Source organism: Notolabrus celidotus, chromosome 13 (genome assembly GCF_009762535.1).
Source record: "Notolabrus celidotus isolate fNotCel1 chromosome 13, fNotCel1.pri, whole genome shotgun sequence".
Classification (NCBI taxonomy): domain Eukaryota; kingdom Metazoa; phylum Chordata; class Actinopteri; order Labriformes; family Labridae; genus Notolabrus; species Notolabrus celidotus.
Genome location: NC_048284.1, coordinates 21,958,501 through 21,983,298, shown reverse-complemented (window position 1 = coordinate 21,983,298; position 24,798 = coordinate 21,958,501). Strand labels below are relative to the sequence as shown.

Below are 24,798 nucleotides of genomic sequence, written 5' to 3'. Positions count from 1 at the left end.
AGATCCGTGTCCGGACCATCTCCGATCCACTGCGGTCCGGCTCCGTGCGCTCTCGTCCGTCAACACCCTCAGATTGCGTTTTCGGGCCGCGGCACGGAGCAGGACCGCCGGACAGCTGGAGTCATGTGACCAAGGTTTTCCCACGGCAATCACTGAATCAAGGATTCTCCTCCTCATCCATGTTGTCTTTATTGGCCTCTGAAAACCTCTGACCTGTTGACTCCTGGCCTGGCTTCGCTCTAAATGAAATTTTTGTTGTCATAGTTAAGTTAAAAACGATCTAACGATAACACGGAATTAGCCAGGTTTTTATTTTGTTTTGGTGCTGTCCTGTCTCGCTCCATCTGCTCTGGGCTGAATTGATGCGTCAAGCTCCGGCATTCGGCAAAAATAGAAGTCTTGCGTATCTGATCCATTGCGTTTTGACCTGCCGGATCAGAGACGCTGCCAGAACGCAACAGAGCGGATCCAGTGGGGGTTAACACGTTGACTAGAATAGAAACCTATCAGATCCGGTGCCGTGACGGGTCGGAGACGGACCGGACACGGATCTGGTGGAATTTGGCCTCTACTTATTACCACGCTGTGTTAAATACTTGATTCTGATTGGTCAAAACCCCATAACAATGCAGATTAATTCTAAATAGTAACAGCAACACCAGAGACAACCAAATTACATGTCACACTTCAAATCAATCTGTGGAAAGAAGTCTGGCACACTTATAAAATCTAGGATTTCATCTCACCCTGTTGACAATGTGGCAAAGAAAATTAGGTTACAATACCATTGATATGGACAATATTTTTAATCTTATTCTCAATTCATATGGAGAGCACAAAAGGTTAGATTTGTGAATGATGGCTGACCAGTAACCAGTAGAGATAAGAAGATGAGAGGAGGAAATAGAAACTAGTGAGGGATGCTATAACACACAAGGAGCTGAATGAAAGAGACGTCGACCAGATTGAAGAAAACAATACGAAACAACAACAGACTGTAAAACTGTATGGACTTTGGCAGTGTCACAGGACTGGTTTAGTGTCCTGCACCAGTTAAGAAGGCCATCAGAGAAATGTTAATGTTAAGACTTTAATGTGAATGTAAACGTTTAGTTTAATGTTGATTCGACCTGGTGGCAGGCTAGTAAGAATACTGTTGCCATGCCATGAAGGGGCTACAAATCGTTAAATCTGAGGGTCTTCTATTTCTGCTGCATTGCTAAACCATTTAAAATGAACACTAAGCTGGATAATACATAGTGAAGGAGTGGTCATGCAAAATAGAATCTCTTCTGGTGGACATCAGGGTCTTCAAAAAAAGGAGCTGGAGTAGAAGAGTAATGTTCTGAGAGTAAAGTCACAAATTTGTGAGAGTCAGTGAATGTGCATTTGTGCATGAGCATGTGATCTTCTGAAATTAAAAAGCACAATTCTCATCAACAGTCTGTTTCTGAACTTGATTACCATTCGAACAGCTTCACATATTTGTGTTTTGAATCGTAACAACAAACGATTGATTAGCTTACCAAAACACACAGACTTAATTTTAAAGACAAAGTTAATTATTTCTCCTTTAAATTGTTTATTTCCACCAACGACATGAAAAATGAAATACATGACTAAAATTCATTTATGGTTTGCTGAAAGGGATGTCATATTTTCCGAGCATCTATAAATAATGTTCCTCCAACCAAAAATAGCTGAAATTAATACAAAGCAGCTCTGTTTGTCTGCCTGCAAATGTCACCTTGTCAATTGCAGCCCATTTTCTGTGTCCTGTTTTCTGTTTTTACCTTCTGTTTGTTCCTGCAGCGCAATTACACTGCTCCACTCAGCCAGCCTAGCTATCATTCATGTGATTACAACGCTGTTTCTATGGCAACTCTGTTCTTCTACCCCTTCATATGGTAGTCCAATGCTGGAAACAGACTAAGATTAGATCCCTCTGTCATAAATCTCAACCCTGACTGGGGGTTTAGAGAGAGAACCGCTAAAGCTAGGGGAAAAGGGATTTAGAGCAAGGTGATACTCACTGGGCGGTGGGTCTCGACATTCCCCTTCCTCAAGTGTGACGTCATCGATGGCGATGTCTCCCTCGATGCCTGGTCCCCTGATACCTTCAATCACCACCTACAGAGAATCAAAGTATTTTTCTCTTGTTATTTTCAGCCTTGATAGACCGGGAAAAAAACAAGAACATTAGCAGTGCTGTAAGATAAAATCTGTTTAAGCACACAGTGTAATTTAGCTAAATGGCTCCTTATAAAAAATAACAGCAGGTGGTAAGTGTTTGTCTCAGTTTTTAATGTCACAAAATATAAAAGTAAGAAAGCATGTGGAGTCAGAGCTGTTAGAAGTAAAAGTAGGAGCAAAAAAAAGACACAGAAGTGCAGCTGAAACTATAATTACTTTCCACAACTGCAACCATAAAAATGATGGAGAATATTGCAGTTCTATATTCACTGCTCTCAAAGATTAGGCTTCCTGATGGCGAAGCCTGAGTGATATTGCTCTCTCAACTGCAAACAATGAGTGTGGATCCCGTCCACTCCTCTGCTTGATATTAAAGCTTCCGAAGTGCTACATCAATATGCAGCCTCTGGGGAAAAGAAGACTTCACCTCACACAAACATTCAGAGGAGAACACGGAGGAAGTAACACTGTGTGCTGGAGTGATTACGTGTTTTCAGTCTCACCTGGAACGATGCAGTCGGATGGACGCTTACTTTGGCCTGCTTCCAACGGTCACCTTGGTTACCACTTAGTGACCACACGGGACCCTCGGAGGCCGTCTGGCCCTTCTGCTTCAGGAAGGCGTTTAGTGTTCCTGCGTGAGGGAGAGAGACAGTCACACATATGGGTCAGTGCGTGCACACAACAAATACATACACAGACACAGACCTAATTCTAATGAATGAAGCCAAATCCTGCAACACTGTTTGCTCGTAGTTTTAAAAGCTTGAGGCAGTGGATCCTCTAGAAGGCTATAGAATATATTCCTCTTATCGAACACAAAACTTTGGTTATATTTTGCACTAATAACATGTCTGTAGTCTGTCCTGCACGCATTCCTGTTGTAAAGCCTCCAACAGCAACATACAGCATTTTAACTGAAGTAGCAGCATGTAGCACAAAGTAGGTTAGCTGTAAGAGGGGTCACTTCAGGGTTTGCTCCAGGTTTTCAGGGCTAACAAGATGGTTAGCTTTTTACGAGGTAGATCACCATGGTAGCCTATGCTGAACACACAACATGCTCTGGACAGCTTCTGTTCAGAATGAGAGATCATCAAATCATGTTTTCATCTTCATTTTTTTATGTCCATACTTCTCTGTTGGACCTCATCAGAGTTGGAGCTAAAATTATAAACCTCACACTGGGATAAACAGGAGTTATTAGAGTCAGATCAATCATGCACTAATACAATTTTTTACGACTGAATAAACACTAAAATGAAAAGTATTACACAATTATCAAAACCTTACTCTCAGGGAGCAAAACATCAGCTCAGATCTGCACCACTTTAAGGAAAATGTCAGCCTCACACCTTTTGCAAAACAATACACAGTGATTTGCAAAACACTAAACACACTTGTATACATTAGACACAGAGGTATATCATGATGTCACCTCCTTGCAATTCCAAAGCACTGACGGTCAAATTACCACACCTACGAATCAATTGGTTAAACACAGCCATCAGGTGCACAAACATATGATTGTTTAATTGTAGACACACCAATCAGGTTTAAGCACTATAAAAATGCAGCAGGTGAGTTCACCTGCAACTGGATCCAGTATTTTATGTTTGTCTGATATTTGCTGAGCTTACAGTGTTATGCACACGACTGTAACAGCATGAAAACTGGGACATATATTGTTGTGATTCTCCATGTTGACATGTTGACTGATTTGGGTCTATACAGAGAAATAAATTATATTTTCATCAGTCTGCAGCATTGGTCTTGTGTAGAGTTTGGTGAATTGTATATTTGCACTTTCTCTGTGTACTTCACTTTCAGTACTCTTATCACTGAGAAGTAGAGTGTCTTGTCCTCAAAGGCCACCATTGCTTCAGCAATGGGAGGGGTGAGCACGTGAGCATTAAACTCTAGTATCTGACCGCAAGATATCACTAAATGTTTTTGTTTCTACACACTGTGCCCTTAATCTGTGCATTCACTTTTGGCCTTTTTTTCTTTTTACTCCCTGTGAGGATTTTTGTTTGGATTATGTGTGTAACTATTTCATACTTTCCCATACCTTAGTTTGCTCTAAGTTTGTAAAATTTGAAGATCTGCTGATGTCAGTTTGATTCATGTTTGTGATTGGTCACATGCCGCTAACTCCGCCCTGTTTATATGGATGTGTTTACAGTGACTGTGGGTTGATTTGCCACTTTGTGTGACTGCTTAACACAATCTCATTTGTAAGGGATTGTGAAGCCAGACAGCCAAAAGATACCTGGATTATGATGAGCTAAGGTCATGATGCAGACTTCTGGTCATTAGTACTTAAGTTTACCAGCTGGTCATATTTCCTTTTCATTATTCAGCTGCTCATGATATCTGTGAGCACTTCTAAGTAAAGCTGAGAGGTTAATCTGTACTTTTTCTCTATTTATTTAGTTACAAACAAATCAAGAAAGCTTTGGTTCTCTTCACTTTTCAGTGAGTGCTTTCCCTCTCTCAAGTGCTACTGTCTCCCTCACAACAAGGTGTTATGTGTGTTTAAGAAGAATTTTCAGACATTTGGAGTGTAAAAACTAGATGATGGTGAAAAATAGCTGAAGAATCTAGTATCTAGCTTTCTCATGTATTCTAGGTCTGAGCACAAAATAAGATTTCAATGTCACAGCTTCATAACTGTGACATTCACCATACCTTAGAGCTCAACCATGAAGCTATGGTCATGATTATTTTTATTTATAGTTTGCATCCTGTAAAAAGTTTTTAGGGCATTTGGAGAGAAACAAAAAATGGATCATTTTACAAGAGACATCCCGTTCACAACAATACAGGACTACACAGACACTTTAAGATTTCTATCAAACATTACAATAAAACCTGAAGCCTATTCACACCATTGTACAAGTGTCCTTCTTCACTTCTACTCCTTTGCTACATTTGAAACGCTACATTTGAACTCCAGTTTAAAAAATGCAAATGCAAAAGTGAAAGTGGATCTGGACTTTAAAGCTTAATATTCATCTCCCTCCCCTGCATTTCAAATGTATGCATTCCTCTGCATTAGCAGAGCCAAGCAGAAGCAAAGGTTAAACTCAGGTCGTATGAACTGATACATTTATTAAGTTGGGTATCTGCAAGCTGAGATAAATTATTCTGTAGCTCATGTTAATTCAAATTAATTATCTCTAATGGGCGATATGTGATGAGAATTTTCGTGGAGAGTGAATACTTTCCCTGAGGAGAACAGTTTCTCCCAATTTATCGGCCCTTTCAAACTCCTGCTCTGACCGCCTTCCTCCTTCATCTCATCTGCTGGATGTCACATGGACCTGACTCTACATTTTGAAAATGCAATATGACAGATCAATTCCAAGTGAATTCATACATAACCATCCCAATAACACTGAGATAGTGGCTGTCATTGAGACAGAATAGAGTATATGGCATGTTTGAATTGAAGACTCCCCTCAGAGGACCCTCTTGTCTGGCCCTGGGCTTTGATATAAAACTGTCAGATGATGACACAGAGTGCAACCACTTTACCCTCCTCTCAAAACACCAATTGTGTTTTTAACTTCCCCAAGCAGGAAGACAGGAGAGACAGAGACGGAGAGAGTAGAGGGCCAGCAGGAGCAGCATCCAAAGACCCAAATCAGGTTAGCATTGACACCATAGCTAAGCCCAGCACGACCGCTGCTCTGAAGTCAAGTGGATTTCACAAGTATGGAAAGCAGCACCTTCGCGTCAGCACAACCTTCAAGCCAAAAACAGAGGCAGCTACCACGGCTGCAGCTTTGCTTTTGATGCATCTTTGCCTCAGCGAGGCGCCTCATTACTGTACAAGCCTTCAGAGAACACATGTGAAATGAGGGAGAGATACACTATATGTCCACATTCATACTCTTTAATCAGCGCTGTAGACTTTCTCCAAACGACAGCACAATCTCCAGTGAGGGATGAGCTCCTGCACACAACATGACCCGCGTTTTCATCTCCCGGTTGAAGTGTTCAGGATGTAGGAGGATTCTTGCTGAGCTGGCTGGCTTACATTTACTTTGAACTCATCGCGATGTAGGTGGTTATGTCGGAGTCATCACATCCTGAGCATAGGAGATGCAGTATATTCTTTGGAGTTCCTTTTTTTTATTTTAAATACCTGTGGCAGACGCTTGTGAAATTTAAAAAAGATCTGAGAAAAGACGGATGTGAGTGTGGTGAAAAGTGAGAAACAGCTCCTGGAAATTTTCAATTATGTAGTGAGGCCAAGAGAGAGAGAGGAAGAGAGAAGGGGATTGAGGTGCAGTACCACCCTCCTTGCTAATGAAAGGATGACTCTATTGCTTCTCAGAAGGTCAGGCTTTAAACAGACTCGCTTGGTGTGCTTTGCTGGAGACTTAATCCCATAAACAAATGCGACACGGGCTCCAAAGGCAAACTTTGATGTGTGCTTCAGCAATTAAGTGTGACCTTGTCTCAGGTATCCCCCCGCGAGCGAAGTATGGAGGAGTCTGTTTGAGCCCGTGCCACTGTTCTCATCAGTGTGTGGGCGAAAACTCCTTATCGACTGATTCCGGCCTTCAGCGCTGCCATGCCACAACTTGACTGTGACTCACCTAAACAGCACGGTCCCAAAGAGCATCAAACTCGCAGCGGATCAACGCGGAGCTGTGCGGCGTCTGATGACTGAGTGACTCATAGCTCTAAATTAGGAAAACTATTTAAAAACAACAAAGTTCTTTGCAATGAAATGAGAAAACACAAAATGCATAAACATACACAATTAAGACCGAAACATTTCACCAACCGACTCTCCTGAGCTCAGAGGCGAACTCCCCTCTGGACCGTAGAGGCAGAATACTAAATGGAGCGTAGCTATGAAGGATCTGAGCTGGGTTTCAAGCCCTTGACATTTAGCCCATTCATCATAACACGCCACAGTCTGGGCATGGGCTCCACCACAGACGGGGAGGGCAGAGGAAGAGAGGCTTTGGCCGACGATCAATTTGAGCAAATTGGAAATGTCACGGCCTACTCAACCTCGGCAGGGAGCCGGAGGAGCTCTCATCTCCCTGCTGAGCCGCCCTCCAACACCTCTATCCTTACATTCTCTCCACCTTCAGCGCCTCTACCTCTCCAGATGTTTGGTCCCACCCACCCCTCCACACACACCTGCATACTTTCACTTGGCCTCTCCACCGAGGAGAGTTGAGAGGAAGCTTGGCTTCTTTTTAGAACACATGACATCCTGCTGTCAACTCAGTGTTACGCTTAAAAAGGTCAATTCAAACACTATGTATTAAAAACAGAGTCAGGTTTACCACTTTCTGCTGAAGGATCTTGCCATTCATGAAGTATTGGTTTTATTTGCAGGGTCTAAGAAATATTTGTCTTTGAGATAATGCTTCAAAACTTAAAATTTCTTGACTAAGTGTTTTGTTTCTTATAATAATCCACCAAAATAATTCACAGTGGCATTTGCGGATTGCAATGAATAACCAGAAGAGCTTACTGAGTGAATTCAGTGGTCAAATTCGTCAAGAAACAAATGTGATGCTGCATAAAAATGCGAAATTAAAAAGCAACAAAACTGCAAGACTCTTATTTTGGAAGGCATAATTCTCCAACAGAGATAAAAAGCTTTTTATTAAAAAAGAGCAGAAGCTCAAACCCTTTATTTCTACCATCATTGCAAACAGTCATTTAATAAACTTCAAACGGAAATTAAACTAAAATTTGGAGCAGCAGTAGAACCCTTAAAAGAAAATATAGCTTTTAAGAACTAACCATGGCACTGCACTGAACTGAAAGAGAGAGACAAAGAAGAGGAGAGGAAGCCAGGCGCTGGAGTTGGAGCAGCAGGTCCAGCAGAAGCTTGGAGTGGAGCAGGTGGAGGGAGGAGATGGCGCTGATACCATCCCTGTCTCACTAGAATACTGAGGTAAATGCAGCCAAATGTTCGCTGTAAACGTCTCATCAAAAGAAAGAAGAGTGCAGCTGCCAGCCTGTAGTGATTTCACAGTTTATTTAACGCCCAGCACAAGTTTAACGAGGACAAAAACACAACTCCATGTCCCCTTATGTGCTCATTCAGTATCGCTGCTCTTTGTTGTGATGTCATGTCAATAAGTAAGTGTGTTTTCAGATATTTTTTTCCTGCTAATAATTAATAGCAAAGTAGTATTTTTAATTAACTGGATATTGTTGGCATGTCATCTGTTTTTGTCAGGTGTTGCTGTCACTTCCTTCTTAGAGGCCCTGAAAACATGTTTTCTCACTCTGCTCCTTACTTAGAGGTCCATCATGAACACAAATAATCAGCCAAAGTGTGAACAGTGTTATTTCACATGACAGATGGATCTCTTTCTTTGTTTTATCTGTGCTTTTCTAACTGCTTTGAGGTGGGCGGGCCATAGTTGGGAGAAGCTGAAGTAATGAACTTCCATCGACCAATCAGAAACCAGCAATGTTACAACAGAAGGTTGGCTGTTTCTTCACAGTTAATCAAATCTGATCAAAACGCACCACAAAGCTGAGTAAGTGTGGTGAACTTAAATTAAAACTTACAGCTATTTTCTGGAACTTTTAAAGTGTTTGCTGCTCATTTAGAATATTCCTGTTTTAAGAGAAACTTTAAATGTGAAATCACATTTTCAACAGTATCAAAGCCTCTATGTGAAGAGGGTGATTTTGAAATTTCTGACAGTGGTGAGATATAAAAAGACACACCAGCAGACAGCAGTATGCCCATTGCTGTGCGTGTCAGCCTCAAATGCCACACACAAACTTTGCTTCAAGGTTGCTGTGCTATATCCCTGTCGACTCTGGCTTTGCATGTGAATAGATGACGTGGAGCGGGCTTCAAGTGATCTAACACACTCGGAAAAAGACATTTGTACCATTGCCAGTGGAGTGGAGTCGCTGGACTTTTTCAAGGCGCAAATGTCAAAGGTGAAGTTCCACAACAGAAAGCAACTACTTCGCTAAGAGAGGTGCCCCTGGTAGATAAAAGGGGGACACATCTGGTGGCTTGGGCTTTGACTAGTAATAACCGGTCCAACACATGACTCAGAGACACACGACAGTGCAAAGATCTAAAACACACACTGGGGTTGAGCAGTGAGCGACTGAAAAACAGGGACATCTGTAGAGCCAAGTGTTAGAGCTGTGTCAGTCTAAGAGGTTTTAAAGAAAATGACATAGGAGCCTTTAATATCTAAGGATAAAGAGGATAAAGAGATCCTGATTATTTTGGTTTCTTAAAATGCTGACATTTTTTTTTTTTTTTTACAAGAAATGTTTAGAAAAGGTTTGATTTACATCTCCTATTTAAAAAATTGTCACAGTGGCCATTTTTCTCTGCATAAATGTTTAAGGTGGGAAGATCAAACACAGTTACATTGTTGTACTGCTTTAACTCAAGGTCAGATCATTAGATAAACATAAGGAATGCGTCTGACTGTTACTATTTCACTTCGAGATTGAGAAGTATGTGAAAAAACCTGCATAGTAAATATCTAGAGATACATAAGGATACATTTCTAGGTAATCTACATATTTCATAATCAACCGGTTACCAACAGCTTAATCGCATGGTTAGCACTAGCATTCAACTAATCTTAGATACTTATTGAATGTTAAAAATATAAGTTTATGTTAACATAAACACTAGCTAGGAATTTATAGCATTCTTACTTTAACATGTTATGACTTCAATTTTACTGCAAGTTGGGAAGAGGGTGAATGCTAATGTTAGCTTGTGTGCTACCTAACCAATTGTCTAATTTGTAAGTGTAGCTTAAAATATCTTAGAATTTGTCTCTGGATTTTCTTTGGAAGCAGGGAAATGAAGACGTTTGTCAGATAATGTTACTAACAGTAACAGCATTAGCCATTAAAACATTACACAGCCATTTAAACTTTGAGCTTCCTCCTCTGAGGTCAATGACAGATGAAATGGGCTTCACTATTGTAGCCAAAATTATATCCACAATTATTTTGATCAATATTGAGTTCACGATTATTCATCACCATTATTTATATTTTACTCACACTGGCCCCTGACATTTGGTCAAACACAGCATCAAGTTACATCAATCAGCATCAAAGCTTTACTGTTACAAGGACTTTGACTTTATGTTGGACTCTGTCCCTCGACTTCACTAAAATACCTGGTCCTCCAGCTTTCAGCCTGCTAGATGTTCTTCTGTACTCTCAATTTAGATCTTTAAGATACACAATGCCACACTGATCACCTGTTATCATAATGGATTGCAAGTGAAACCAAGTGTGAATGGAGTTATTTGAATGACTTTCTAAATGTACTGCTGATGAATATTCTCAACAGCTCAGACATACAGATTAAGAAAAAGGAGGGACGGGGCAGAAGAAGCCACTGTGAGAGGTGCAGGCTAAGTGTGTCCTTCTTTCTGAGAAGAGAACTAAAGGGGGGCAAGTTGAGCAGATTAAAGTTGCTTGAATCAACATTAATATCAGTCGGAGAATATACACAGAGAAAAGAAGATATAATCTAGTGTAAATTGAACTGCATTTCTTGAAATACTATTACCAATCAACGACCAATGAGTGTTTTCTATGGGCAGAGCGTGCTTATAAATGTCAATAATTGACATCAATTATGCTTCTTTTGATCATTGGAAGGCCAAACCATGGTCGTGGCTAAAGTATTATTAGTTGTGCAGCCTTCAGAGGACAAAAAAGGGATGCCATGTTAACACTGTGGATATAGAGCATTGGTAGAAAAACAGGAGCAATGCACAGACCCAGAAAAATAACAGAATATTTGTTATAGACTAAATTTAGAGTTAAGCCTGCTTTATTTCTGAAAGCTTTTCAAAATGCTAGACATGCACAACTTAAGGTTTCCATCTAATGAACTGCTCTCATGCCTTAACATCACATCCCCATGGTACCAAGACAGCCCTGTAACCCCAGCCAGCAGTGCCCATCGTCTGCTTCATGAACCTGTATGGCAGCTAATGATAAGGGGTGAAGCAGAGACACAGAAGTCACCACAAGGGGCCTTCAACAATATATAAGCCTGCTGTTTTCTTGCTGCAGATCCAATCTTGCTCATTGCTCCCAAATGCACAAACTCACAAACAGTGTGCACACTGAGTGAAGCGCTTGTGGTCCACTGATTGGGTCCCCTGTGAAAAAAATCTGATTTAAACCAAAGACTGCTCCTTCAGTCGCTCTGCCATCTACAAATGGGCCATCCAAGGTTGTTATCTACATTCAAAGAAGAACTCAAAATTTAAAGCCGAGGATTTGTGTACACACCTTTGAAGAGATTTGTTGCAAACAGGAGATATCTTTGACTTGTAAGATCTGACCGTAGACTTACAAATTTTAGCATGAAAGCACAATGCTCCCTATTGGACGCACCATGGGAACAAACTCTGAGCAAGTGAGTGAAATTCTGTGACTTGCAGAGAAAGTGTAGCATGACTACTCTGCCTCTGTCTCACATGCAGGCGGTGGACATCAATTTCAAGAATCTCATCTCTCAATTTTCAAAAGTCACTATGATGTGTTGCAAATGTTTGATGACATTTTTTGGGGGTTGAAAACAGTCTGTTGTGGTGTTTCCTCATCGACTGTTTTCAGTTCTGCACTGATAAGGATTTATTCCCTTCATTTAGCAGTGAATTGGCGAAGCAATTTGATTTTCACTTGAAGTTGCTTCAAGCTGCTTAAGCAACCAAATGCACTGAACAGCAACAGAATCTTAATTTATTCTTCATTTATTTCCCTGAGCTATTGAGCGATGAATATAAATTAAGATGATCTTTTAAACGGTGGATATATCACAGATTAAATCAGAGAGCAACACAGATGTTTGACTGGAAACTGCAGAGTAAATGAAGAGCACAGCTTACCTATGTGTTTTCCATACATGTGGTAGAAGAAGCCGAAGCAGTAGGCGGGAGGATTAGTGATCCCGTAAGGGTTTTTGGGTGCTACGTTGAAAAATGGACTCACAAGCCGTGCCTGGTCCCCTTCCTTGCGAGGTCTTGATGTCTCAATGTACATGTAGAAACCTTGAAACACATACAGACACATATTTTGATGAGCGTGAGAATATCAGAAATATGCAATGTTTAAATGCATTGTTTAATATCATGTTAACACTAAGAGGTGGGATTATAAACAAACATATAAGAGTGCACATAGCTACAATTTACAGTTTCTATGTAAATCAGCTGTTCTAGCATAATGCCCCCCCTTCATCCACAGTACATCCGAAAGGCATTTTTTTTCACCATTTAATTGGCATAAAGTAATCTGAGGGTGGATGACAGCTTCCTTGAACACCATCAGAGTGGTATCAAAGCGTGGCTATTATATTCAGGCCTCCATCTAATAGGTGAAACATACACATACTGAGTGAGAAAGGATTTGTGTTTGTCTCCTGAATATCACTTCAGACTTTTGTGATGTGTTTCGTGGAGATTCTCATATTGGGATAACAATGAAATTGCGATTGATTGTGCAGCCGTAATATAATTTATATACAGGAGGCTCCTGAAAGTAAGATTTACTGGTTAGTTTGTATAAAGTGCAATATTTACAGGATAACCTCAGGACACAAGTAAAGTCATTGTCCCTCGCTGGAAACAAACCCTTGTGGATGAAGCCTTTGAAAATAAGAGGGTTTTTATAGACAGTGTTCAGAATCCCACAACTTCTGTCATGTCTTCTGAGACAGCAACAAATATTTTGTCCTTGTAAACTCTGAGAAAAAGACGTCCTTGGTCATGCTCAGCTGCTTTTTGAGGAAGTCTGTGATAGCATGAAGGAAATTAAGCCTTCCATATCAAATCTAAGGAGCAGGGCTCTCAATGAAGGACAGATCTCCTTTCTCTAATAGCTCTAACCAGGGGCCAAATTGACACGATAACAATAAGGGTTACATTCACGCTCCCTCAGTTGTGGACAGCAGAGGTGTCGACAGTGAGTCAAACGGCCCTCTGATTGTGTCTGAGCCACATAATCTGCAGCCAATCTCTGTCCTGCCACAGGGAAGGTAACGAGTGAGCGGCTCCATGTCCCCTCAGCCAAAATCAAACAGAATAAACCCCTCAGTTGTATCTCATAGCAGATAATTATATGCAAAGAGGGATGGGTCTGGTAATGAAATGCTGGACATTTTGAAACCATTAGGTGATTAAGGCCGATGCATTATTTACTGCTTCAGCTGCTGCTGGAGCCACAGCACCCTAATCGGCACTTATAGTCCACCACAGATACCATCTTCTGATGGATTCCTACAAATCCAATTTTGGTAATGCTTTATTTAATAAATTCCTGAATATGGAACACCTGCACATGCGACTTATATGTTGAATACTAAATGCATGCAAATTTTGCTGTTGAAGGTACCCATGAAAACAGTAACAGAGACTGAGTTAAAAGTTTATATGGGATATAAATGAACTCAGTGTTACATTGTACAGCATCATGAAGGAATTGGTGACACAATTAATGCATCTGAACTCATCCATCATGCATTTAGGAACATTTTTTTTATTTCAAAATTATCTAAATGTTACAAAAAGTTCAACTTTGACTGATGTTTGCAGATTTATTTGTAAAAGGTAAAACACACTCATGTGGTAAAATGGCTTACTTTACATTTTTTCCACTTAATTTAGCAATTACATGATTATTATGCAGTTTGCTGTGCACTGAGGGTAGTCATGTAGTCATGCATTGATAACATGAAAAATAAAAGAGTGGTGTCAATTTAAATTTGTGCGTTCAGCCCACTTGTTTCCAATCCAGTAAGCAGGTGCAGTGTATTCAGAGCCACGCTGTCAGCTGGGAAAAATAATCACTAGTGCTTACATTGAGTGCAATTTTCCTTCCTATTGGTGCATAATGTTACAATATGATTATTCAGCTTTATGGACAAATCTCCATATGTCAAATTCAACTTAGTGACTTACCCAGTGGTTACAGAGCACTGAGGCTTTCACAGATTTTTTTCTATAGTGTTTGCTCTTTACATTTACAGCCATATGCTGCTGTATGCATCTATCTATAAATTGATTCCCTATACATAACACAGTCATGGAGGGCTGGAGCAGTTTCAGCATAGGATGTTTAGGAGTTCCAGGATATAACGTCTAAACATCTAACAGGATGAATCTTTCTTCTCTTGTGACTGGACCAACATGTCCTATTGAGTATGGATCTGTGGTCATCGATTATTAGGCAACTAAGCAATCAATATGGGAATCAATCAACTAACCCTGTACTAAGCTCATGCTGCCATGTCTGTCAGGTACATTTCAGCTGGGATCATAAGGTTTACAATGGAAACAAAGACGTAAAAGTAGATCTAAACTCTGTGTTATTTGAGATTCTGTCTTTAAATATGAACCCTGTAATAAGACTTTCAATCTGCGCTAGATGGCTGAACAGGATTTTGAGCTATGACTGAACCTCAGCATCATCATCATTTGATGGTTAATACAAAACAGAGATTTTCAATAACCAGAGCTTTATAGCCCGTACTCTGTTGATCAGCACTGGTTTGCAAAGATCATTTATCACCCCCAACCCCTGCCAGTATGAGCCATGAAGAATGATGCATGATCAGCAACATCTTCTAACTTTTCTTTTTCTTTTTTGCTGAAGATCCAAAATAAGTTACCTTTCATTTTCCATCAGCAGTGTAACCCTTTCAGCTCCTCCCAACCTTCCTCAACTTCCATTAGGTGTCTCTCTGCCCCCATCCACAAAAAAATACATGGATTTTGATACCGATGCAGAAGATAGTACATTTGTTGTAAATTTGCCTGCATTGTAAGTCAGTGGTGAGTTCTATTGAATTATACCAAAAATGTATCTCCTTCTGAACGTAAATGTGCATCTTTATCCATACCACACCATCTCTCTCTCCTGGTGCTGACTGTTGCACTGACATGCTCATCATCACAGCTGTAATGTCACAAACAGACATAGCTAATAAAGGAGCGAGATCAGTTTTTAAGGACAATGAAGTGAAAGGCACTTTTTGAGGATAGAAGTTTGTCTTTGCTCCTCTGAAGCTTGGACGCTTGAACCTTCAGTGCACTAACACTTAAAACAGACTTTTCAGTACTTCTTTAATAATTCAGATGTTTTAAATATATGTTCGCTCAGTCTGCTTTCTGTGTCTACCTTTCTCCCCAGGTTTTTGACCTGCTTACCTTGCTTGGATCCGCTGCGGTCACCGCTAGGCCCGGTGTTGGGCGTATACTTTGTGTCGCGGGTGGCAGCACTGTGCCTCGTCCAATCGAAATCATCGTTCTTGTCCTGGGTGAACATGCAGATTGGCTCTTCCTCGAAGCTGCAGTGAAACTCTCCTGGTGAGCAGCAGAGCAGAAGCAGACTCTTTTAATCACTTCAATATGAAGAAGTTAAACAGTGCCTGGAGGATACAGTATGTGTGCAGTGTGACACTACTGTATATTTATGAGATTCCTGGAGAGTGTGTGTACGTCTCAGGGGAATATACAACAGTAAAGCCTTAATTAACGGATAGGATCCTGTAAAGGGAGTTTCTAAATTAAGCTGTGACCTCTCGCTAACTGTAGTGGAGACGTCAGTAAGTGGGTTTGGGATCTTCTGACAAACACATGCAGTGTAGTCAGCTTTAGTAAAAAAGGAGGTTTGTTGTGAGACTGCCACGCCCTGAAAAGTAATAATCTGTCACTGTGAGTAGACGGCAACAAAAGAGGTCACAGTAGAGGTTACTTTAGGAAAGTAACCTGAGCTACAAAATTTTATTACAAATTAATTATGAATACGTATACTGTGTTTCTGCAACTTCTGAATGAAAACAAAGTTTTAGAGTATTCTGGGGAAGCGGGAGACAAAGATATATCTTAATTTTTAAGGTTGTTGTTCTAACTTGGGGGAGATTGTTCTTTTTTTTTTTGCACCTACAATTTTTCTTTTTTTTTTTTCAGATTGTTCCATCGCCTTGTGTCGGCAAGGTTGGTAAAACAAATGAAGCTCATTCAAATCTCTTGTGAAAAAGGTTTGAAGCTCATAGCTTGCAACTTTTTAATGGTGTTCTGCTTTTTTGACATTGTAGATGTATTATTTGGTGTATAAAAAGTGTGCTTGTTGAATGCTATTCATTCTGCATAACTTTCTTAAATGATTGAACATAAAAATGAGTCAGCCACCCTTGGATATTTTGTGTTCTCACTGGTAGGACTTTGTGTAATCAGTTTTTAAAATTGACCCCTCCTCCCTCCTTCTCTATCACTCTCCATCTTCTCCTGAGTGGGTGTGCCCATACAGATATTACTCCCCCCCTCCTCTCCTCTCGTTTCCACCTCTGTGCCCTCCTCTCTTTCTTTGCTCCTAACGCCTCTTTGACTGCAATTTTTAAAGCAGTGGAGTGTGCAGGGCGGGAATGAAACTGTAGGTTTTGTCACCCTTGGAGAAAAAATAACAGTAATTGTAGCTCCAGCAGGAGGTTATGATGGGTCACATGTAAGGGAATGTCTAAGAGTGAACATACTAATGACTATTCGGAAACCAAGCCCCCAAGGGGACAAACCCACACGCTTTAATGAAGGGGTAGCGGGGGGATCAAGAATGTCAAAACCTCCATTTAATCCATGTAACAAACAAAGCAGAACACCTAACCAGAGGACACGGTGGTGCTATGTGTGTGCTCACAGAGATAGTGAAAAAAGGGAGCATTTAGATTCAGTATGCAGGCATGTGTTCTGATAAATATTCATTGATTTATTAAAACGTAGCTGGGAGCAGTTTGGAGTGGCGACCTTGAGAGGAGCAGAATGTGCTGTTTTTACTCAGGTAATGGAGGTAACATAGACTGAGGTGGAGTGTGGGTGGATGGACCGAGGGGAAGGAAGAGGGCAGTGATGCTGCGAGGCAGAGCAAGCAAGAGAACCAGATAGAAAGTAAGAGCAGGAGAGGAGAAGTGGCGGGCTGGGAGAGCAGAGGAGAGGAGCCAGGTTGGTGAGCACTCTTGACTTTTCTCCTCATAGGCATGCAGATTTAAATGGAGGTTAGCTTCCGGCGCTAGACACTAACGCCCCTATCCAATGTGAGCTAAACTTAATGTTTTCGCCTTGTGTGCCTGTGAGATAGAGAAGGATTTGGAGGAGGAAGAGGAGGTGTGCAGGTAAGATGGTTTCCTACAGGGATTGGGATAATGATGTGGGTGATTAGGATGTTTGTTATTATGTTAGCAATGTTTGCCTGAACACCCACCAAAATACATCTCTATATAAATAAATAAACCAAAATACACAGCAGCAGCACAGCAAACAATGATGAAGTGTGCTTTCTAAGGGGGAGAATAATGACAATTTGTCAGGTTCCAACAGTGAAATGTTTCATAAGTGGGACTAAAATTAAAAAAACAGCACACATACAGCACAGATGCATGCATAAGTAATGCCCGCAAAGCACAGAGCATGCAAATATACTTATGCACACACACACAAGCACATATCTAATGGATACAGACTCCATCCAAGGTGCACAGTGCCCTGCAGAGACTCTCAACATGTCAAATAGCCTGATGCAGGTTTACCTAGAATTCCTACAGGAGAGTCTTACTCATCAAACTTCATTAAGAACTACTTCAGGAGGCTCTTCCAGGACAGTGTGACATGTCGAGAGGCAGATCTCTGCAGGATGCACTGTTACTCTCAGTCTCTCCACAGTTCTCACAGACTGTGCCATGACAGAAGATGAGACATGCTTAGTGAGGGAACATTACTTACTCAGGTGAGGGTTGATGGGAGCTGTGAAAAAAGAGAAAGGCCAGGGACAGTCATTAGTACAGAACATCTGAGTACTTTGTCAACATGTGAACAATTAGAAGACGTCAAGGCATAGTTGTGGTGAAAATGGAATTCTGAATGGCTGATAACAGCTTTCTAAGGTCTCTCCTTGTTTCCTTTGAGAGGGCGCTTCTATGAAGGACACAGCTGCAAAAAACATTGTGCTGTCATTCAAACTGATCTTAGGATAACAACTCACAATATCAATACACGGAAAGAAGAAACATGTCTATAATCCTGTTAACACTGTGGCTATGAAGAAAAGGACCAAGCTGATGACAATGAAATCAATTGTTTTTCAGGAGACACAAAGTCAGCTCTCCACAGAAAGGTGTATTGACTTTAGCAGCTTTTAAGAGAATGAAAAGACAAAGTTCATGGTCACAATAAACCTAATAGTAATAAACCTCAGTTGAATGTGAGTGAAAACAACAAGGCAGGCTATCTTAAGATGTTGCTATGTACATAGTTCTCAGCATTGAATATCATACAGAGGAAATATTCTAATCAATAAAATCATTTATAAACCCATGTTGATTTTGCTCACCGTGCCCAAGTTCCACTCCTCTACACCAACCCACTCACTCCACATCAGGGCTTTCTCAAACTGGTCCCTCCCCACTTCCACCCCGCTACATATTGAATTCTGCCTGAAGTCACGCCCACAGCTGAATAGAGCACCTTTCATCAATGTGGAGGGATCAAACATGAGGGTGAGCTTTGGAACAAACTCCCCTCACCCTCTTAGAAAAAGGATGTTTATGTAACTATGGTTACATGTCACACAATCAGTAAGTAGTTTACATAAATGACTGTTTTTCAGACTCACAAAAATCACTCTACAATATGAAGAAAACTCCTGATCTTCCTCATGGCATGTCTTTTTTGTAGACATCTAATTATTTCAATCGGATGTGTATAATCTGCTTAGTTTTTAGGTCCTTGTAACTTTAAACACCTTATAATCAAATAAACACACACGTGCTGTTTCAAAGGCTAAGAGCTGCTCTTACATCCTATATTGTGAACTTTTACAATTGCACATCTTTATCGTGGTCACTAAGACCGCATCAGTCAGAGTCGCTGTTGGAGGGTCCAACAACTAGGGCTGGACGATTAATCAAATTTCCCTTTGACTGATGATCTTGGCTTCCCATGATCATAAAAACAAGATACTCAAGATGAAACGATTTATGTTCTGCTTGCAGTGTTGTACTCATTTTGTCTTTATGTGACACACCCTCTCTTCCCTCACAGCAGAGCGTGTTCCCCTCCCCTAAAACAGCTCTGACTTTAAAGTTTTGAGAGTGAGGAGGAGAGGGAGCCATGGCCAGGGCTGGACTAGCAATCTGGCATACCCTGTAGGCCGTCTCACCCAGGAGCCTTTACACTGTAGTAAACCATCAGCAGGGGCTCAGATTGATGTGCAACAAAGTTTGGGAGTGCGAAGAAGTTGTGGATGCTGCAAAATGTGTACCGTGGGGACTGCTGTGTTTTCGACATGTTGAGGAGAGGAAGTGTGAAGGGAGGCAGTGGTGAAAGGGTGGTTTAAGAAAGGCCCTACATAATCTCCTGAGGCATGCACAGCTTTAAAGGCACTGATACTTTTACTGACACAGACTTTAAAAGTGTTTGTCTGATTCAATGTGCTCTACTACTGTTGAGACAAAACGCAACACAGACATTCACAAAGAAGCTGTTCCATTAACCTTTCATCCTTCTGCTGTCTGCTGTTTAGGCACAGAGCTAATAAAAGCCTACATATATAAAACTCAGCGTTCCTCTGTCATAAACAAAATGAAAGAGGCCCATGGGAAAGCTTGAAACATTGCCTGTGATATTAAAACACTGCAAGCATATTAAAGTGTGTATGCGCCATCCTCTTCAAGCTCTGTTGTGTTCTCAGTGAACAAACACAAAGAAGCTAAACAGGAAGCAATCTACTGACACACAGCGTGATGACAATCCAGCAGACAGGAAGAGATGTCTGGGATTTAGAGTGTAAAGGTGACAGCAGTGGTTTTCTGCCTGTTATCAAATATAAAAGACAGAGGGATTAGGGCGAGCAGCCTGACCACATTAATAAGCTTATAGCCAGACTTCTTATCATTATTGCCATTTACCAGCATTGCTGATGTTCCTCTTCAAGGTGACTTCCATTTAGAGCCCTAAGCCTATTCTACACCTCCATTTAGACGCCCGTTAATCATTAAAATGAGTAATAATCACAAGTGCTTGTTAGCTAATCACTTTCCTGTAACATCCTTGGCTCTGTGTGTGATTTCAACATCCCCGTTATGGAAACTTTTAGATCAAACACTGATAACTTGTGTCCAGTTAAACACGTGAGAGACTACTTTAGCATTCAGTCCAGCTAACCGCGGTTCAATGCTCCCCTCATTGATAATTTAAGAGGCTACCGCCGCAGCAAACACAGAAAGGTCAAGGGTATCACACAGAGTCGCAACGAACCAGTTAGTCGGCACTTCACTTTTTGCAGAGTAAATACCATTTAACCTGTCAAGAAGATTCATGGGCATTTTCATGATCGATTGCTGACCGGCTGAATAGATGCGATACATCAGCTTTACCACAAAACTACATCAACGCGTGATTTATGAAACCTCACTGTTCATGGAGGGAATTGATTTTAATCCAACCAATTAAAGAGAGTAATGACAAATCATTCGTACAAAGGAAAAAATGTACTGAGGAGTGGGGAAGTACTGCGGGGCGGTGCAATGGGTCTTTTAAAAAGCTGAGAGTGGAGTAGTGATTTCTGTTTATTGCTGCGTGGTGCATGGAAATGTATGTTTCACTTGCAGACTGGAGGAGAAAAAAAAGCAAAAATACTCAGAGAGAGAGAAAGAGAGAGAGGGAGAGGGGGGAAACTAACCTTTGCATTTCCAATTGAATCATATAAAACATTCAGCGAACTGCAACACTGCAGCTAAAGCTTTTGCATAAAAGGAGCACAAGAGTGGAAAGAACAGGCTGAACACTCCCGTATAAAAGCTTGAATCATGTTTCATGTTACTTATTGAGAAAATCCTCGCATCCCAACACTGTTTGCATCCTGAAGGATCTACGCTGGACTGCACAGAGCTGCACTGCTGCAGAGAGAAAGGGAATCATCATGTGGGCTGAAGCAGGGAAACATTTTAAATGACAACTTACAGCCTCAGGCCTGTGAAATGGATGCTATGTTTCTCTTTCTTTACCAAACTCTGTTCTGTTCTCTCAGCCTCCCTACTGCCCGGCTACTTCCCTCTCAATCTCTCATATCCCTCACCTCCTCCCGGATCCTTCCCCCCCGTCCCTTTCCTCTTTATCTCCAATACTTGATTATGAAAATATGTTGATTTATTTTTTTTCCTTTATTAACCTGCAACTTCCCAAGGCTGACTCACGGTGTCTTGGTCCAGCGGAAATTGTCTGCTCAAGCAATGTCTCTGCCCCCACTGAGGAAATCAAGCTGAGCAGAGAACAGGCCCACAGGCTACTTTACAACCACTGTGAGTTCATACACGTCTCTGAAAATGTGACTTCCAATTTGGATGACTCTTTCATATATGGTGAAACAAACAAAGATGAAATAAACGAAACGTGGAATCCACTATTGATGAGTAAACTATTTTATCAACTGATACAAAAGAAGGAGTGCTTTTATACTAAACATTAACACAGCTGTGATGCGGCTATAGATTGCACAGCTTTGCTTATATTAAGATTATCAGCGCAACCTATAATGAGATATTGCTTTTACTAAAGTTCTATGAAAAATATTTGAACAAACCTAGTTCTGCAACTTGAAGGCTGCTGATAACAACTTTTTTTCACTCTTAGGGCGACTCATTCAGATTAGATAGCGGCCATGAACAGCACCAAGAGTTGCGTATCATTTTCCCCGTTATCCGTCATTTACTGCTGCTTTGTCTCTCTTCTCCTGACGGAACTCAAATCTGTCCACATTTGCATGATAAACTGAATTAGCGGAGGAGACACTTCTTACCAATGTATTGTGAAGTTGGTTCATGATAGATGTGATACAAATTTTCACCTTGCATAGCAAAGCTACCTTCCTGGGATGGGCCAGCCGTTCAGAACACACAAACAAAAAAACATGTGGAAAAGTGTGCCTCAGATTGACTGAAGTCCTGATTATACTAAAAAATAGTTTAATGTCAGAGATATATTAACAGAAAAAAGTGTGGATCCATGCAACTAAGCACAGGTGTGGTAGATTAAAATGTTTCTTGCACTGAGGTTCATGTGCACAGAGTAAGGACAACCTTGCCCCAAATGAATTCATAATGGCTCACTGAAACATGCACAAACAGCAGCAGCACACAGAGGCATCATAGTGAAGTTTTTTTAGTGCATTTAGCCCTTTGCGTGGCTGCAAAAGCTGCACATTTCTTTTTTGAATCAGGCCCATTACCAGCTACTGTGTATTATGTAAAAATCTGTATGTTCCCATTTATGCTTTAACCAGTGAAATGACAGTCTGATAGCTGCTTTGGTGCAATGTGATTGTGACGTATTTCGACAAAACTATCTAGTGTAATGTTCTTTTTTCAGTTTCAGAACATCTGAAGCAAAGTGATATGCAGAGTTTAAAGTCCCAGTGATGTTTCATCAGCATTCGTGGAATACCTCTTGACATACTTGGTTAGTTGGTTGGGAAAAAAAAACTTTTGTAAAACTTTCTCAGAATAGTTTTCAAAAATTCTCCAGTTTATTCAAATACTTTTGTAGCTGGTGATGTAAGTGGACTTCAGACACTCTGCAAAATGCATCTTGTTAAACAGAAGTGAGAAAAGCCCTAGAGCAACCTGCAAAGGCTTAAGAACATCTCATATTTCTGTCTTAATGCGGCAGAACTCTGCGTGCCCAAGGAGCTACAGAAGCCTCAAATAATGATCAGGGATGAAGTGTAGTTTTGATAGTTCTTTAGTTAACACTCCCTGAGATCATTGTGTAAATGGTGGTGAGTTTACTATAAAGCCTTTGAATTGGCCTGTTATGATGGATCATATCCTCAACCCACATTTAAAATGCATGTTTGCTCTGCGTTTCTATGTTTCCATCTGAGAGGACAAAACAAACGTTCCTTGATGCATGAATGCCTTGCATCCAAATCAACTAATTTTGATTGAAACACAAAGTGAGCTCATTGACCGCCGAAGGACATGGAGCCTGTTCAGGATACAAACACTGACTTCATCTTGGCAGGATTCCCTGTCCACTGGCTTGCGCCTTTATTACAAAGCAGCAGACAATTCCAGGGCTACAGCCAAATGTCCTCATAGACAACAGCCGCTTCTTTTTTTTAATTCTCTTTCTGACCTCATATAATCCAGCCTCTACAAGATTCCCATCCATCATGTTTAGGAGGTCTGAGCGGGTGCTATGAAATCTGAGAAAGCTGTGTGATGGCTACAGAAGCTGCAACCATTGGTTGGGATAATAACAGTGTGGGCAAACCTAATTCCCCTTATGTCTCTCTGATGGAAGCAACAAGAGGGACATCACAATATCGTGTCCTTCATTCCAAGTGTTGCACCTTGCACTGGCCCTGCTGTAACATGGAGACCAATGGACACACCCGAACGTAGCCATGTCCAATAATTTCCTCTGTTATCCTGCTCTTGCATCAGTGTGCGATGACACACTGATGCAAGCAAGAATTTCTCAATGGATTTCCACATGGGTGAACTTTGCTTTTTGTTTGAATAGTGAGCAGAGGATTTAGGAGAAAGAACAGCATGTAGAAGGCAAAAGAGGAAACTGCATTAACACAGACCCTGATGGATGTCATATCATTACAAAGATCAGGCTAACCACTAACACCTGTAATGACCCAAAGGATCCCCTGATATGGAAAGATGGGGTACAAAGTGCTTTGAAGCACATGTCCTGATATATCCCCTCCACCCTCATTTTGCTACTTTCATGTATGTGTGTGTGTGTGTGTGTGTGTGTGTGTGTGTGTGTGTGTGTGTGTGTGTGTGTGTGTGTGTGTGTGTGTTATTCTGTGTGTGTGTGGGTACACACACAGGTGCAGTGTCAAGGACCCGTTTTAATAGTAAATGGGATCGTTTTCTAAAAGCTTAACCCCAAAACTACTCCTGTATAGGTTTGGCAAACAGCCTGTTAAGTGAAGAGTGATTATTGAAAAAAAAAAATCTGTGTATTAGTCAGAAGGAGAAATAAGGAGTTGAATGGCTCAACAACATTTTGCTAACATTCTTTAAAACGAGGTTTCAAATGATTCAATGAAAAGTCAATGGATAGGTCCGACACTGCTAGAAACTCATTTGTTTACTTAGCTTGCGTCAAACAAAAGGTTGATACTTTCTTGTCTGTCCATTGGTTAGCTGTGCTTAGCACAGAGTCTTAAAACCTTCTAGAATCCATGGTCTGATTTGGTCCAAAGTTAACAAATGTGGGCTACCAAAGCCTATAAAGCTCATACGTGTATGAGGTAATGTCACACCTTTTTAATGTCTCTAAGTGGTTGCCAGGCAACAAATGAAACAGGAAGTTACTGCTACCAGGCTATCTTAGCATGTGTATTTCTAAAAAGGTTGATTTTTTTCTGAAGACAGACCTTTTATATTCAACATGTTGACAAGCATTTTTCTACTTTTGCATCTCATTTTCTGGAAAGGTTTTAATTTCAGGGTTATTACTTTATTGTTATTCTGTCATTTGTATGCTAACAGCGCTAACACCGGAAACGGACACCACATTGGAAGGATTTCAC

The 24,798-nt window shown here is 40.9% G+C and overlaps 1 protein-coding gene across 5 annotated transcripts in view; it reads right to left on the bottom strand.

Moving 5' to 3' along the window:
* Positions 1-24,798, bottom strand: part of mdga2a (MAM domain containing glycosylphosphatidylinositol anchor 2a) — a 351,098-nt gene that overhangs the window by 4,447 nt on the left and 321,853 nt on the right. For all 5 annotated transcript variants that reach the window (XM_034699300.1, XM_034699303.1, XM_034699302.1 and 2 more), the window contains exons 16-20: positions 17,970-17,990; positions 15,405-15,560; positions 12,087-12,248; positions 2,697-2,827; positions 2,034-2,130 (exon numbers count right to left, since the gene is read on the bottom strand). In XM_034699300.1, the coding sequence (XP_034555191.1) occupies positions 2,034-2,130; positions 2,697-2,827; positions 12,087-12,248; positions 15,405-15,560; positions 17,970-17,990 (567 nt within the window). The remainder of the gene's footprint in view (positions 1-2,033; positions 2,131-2,696; positions 2,828-12,086; positions 12,249-15,404; positions 15,561-17,969; positions 17,991-24,798) is intronic.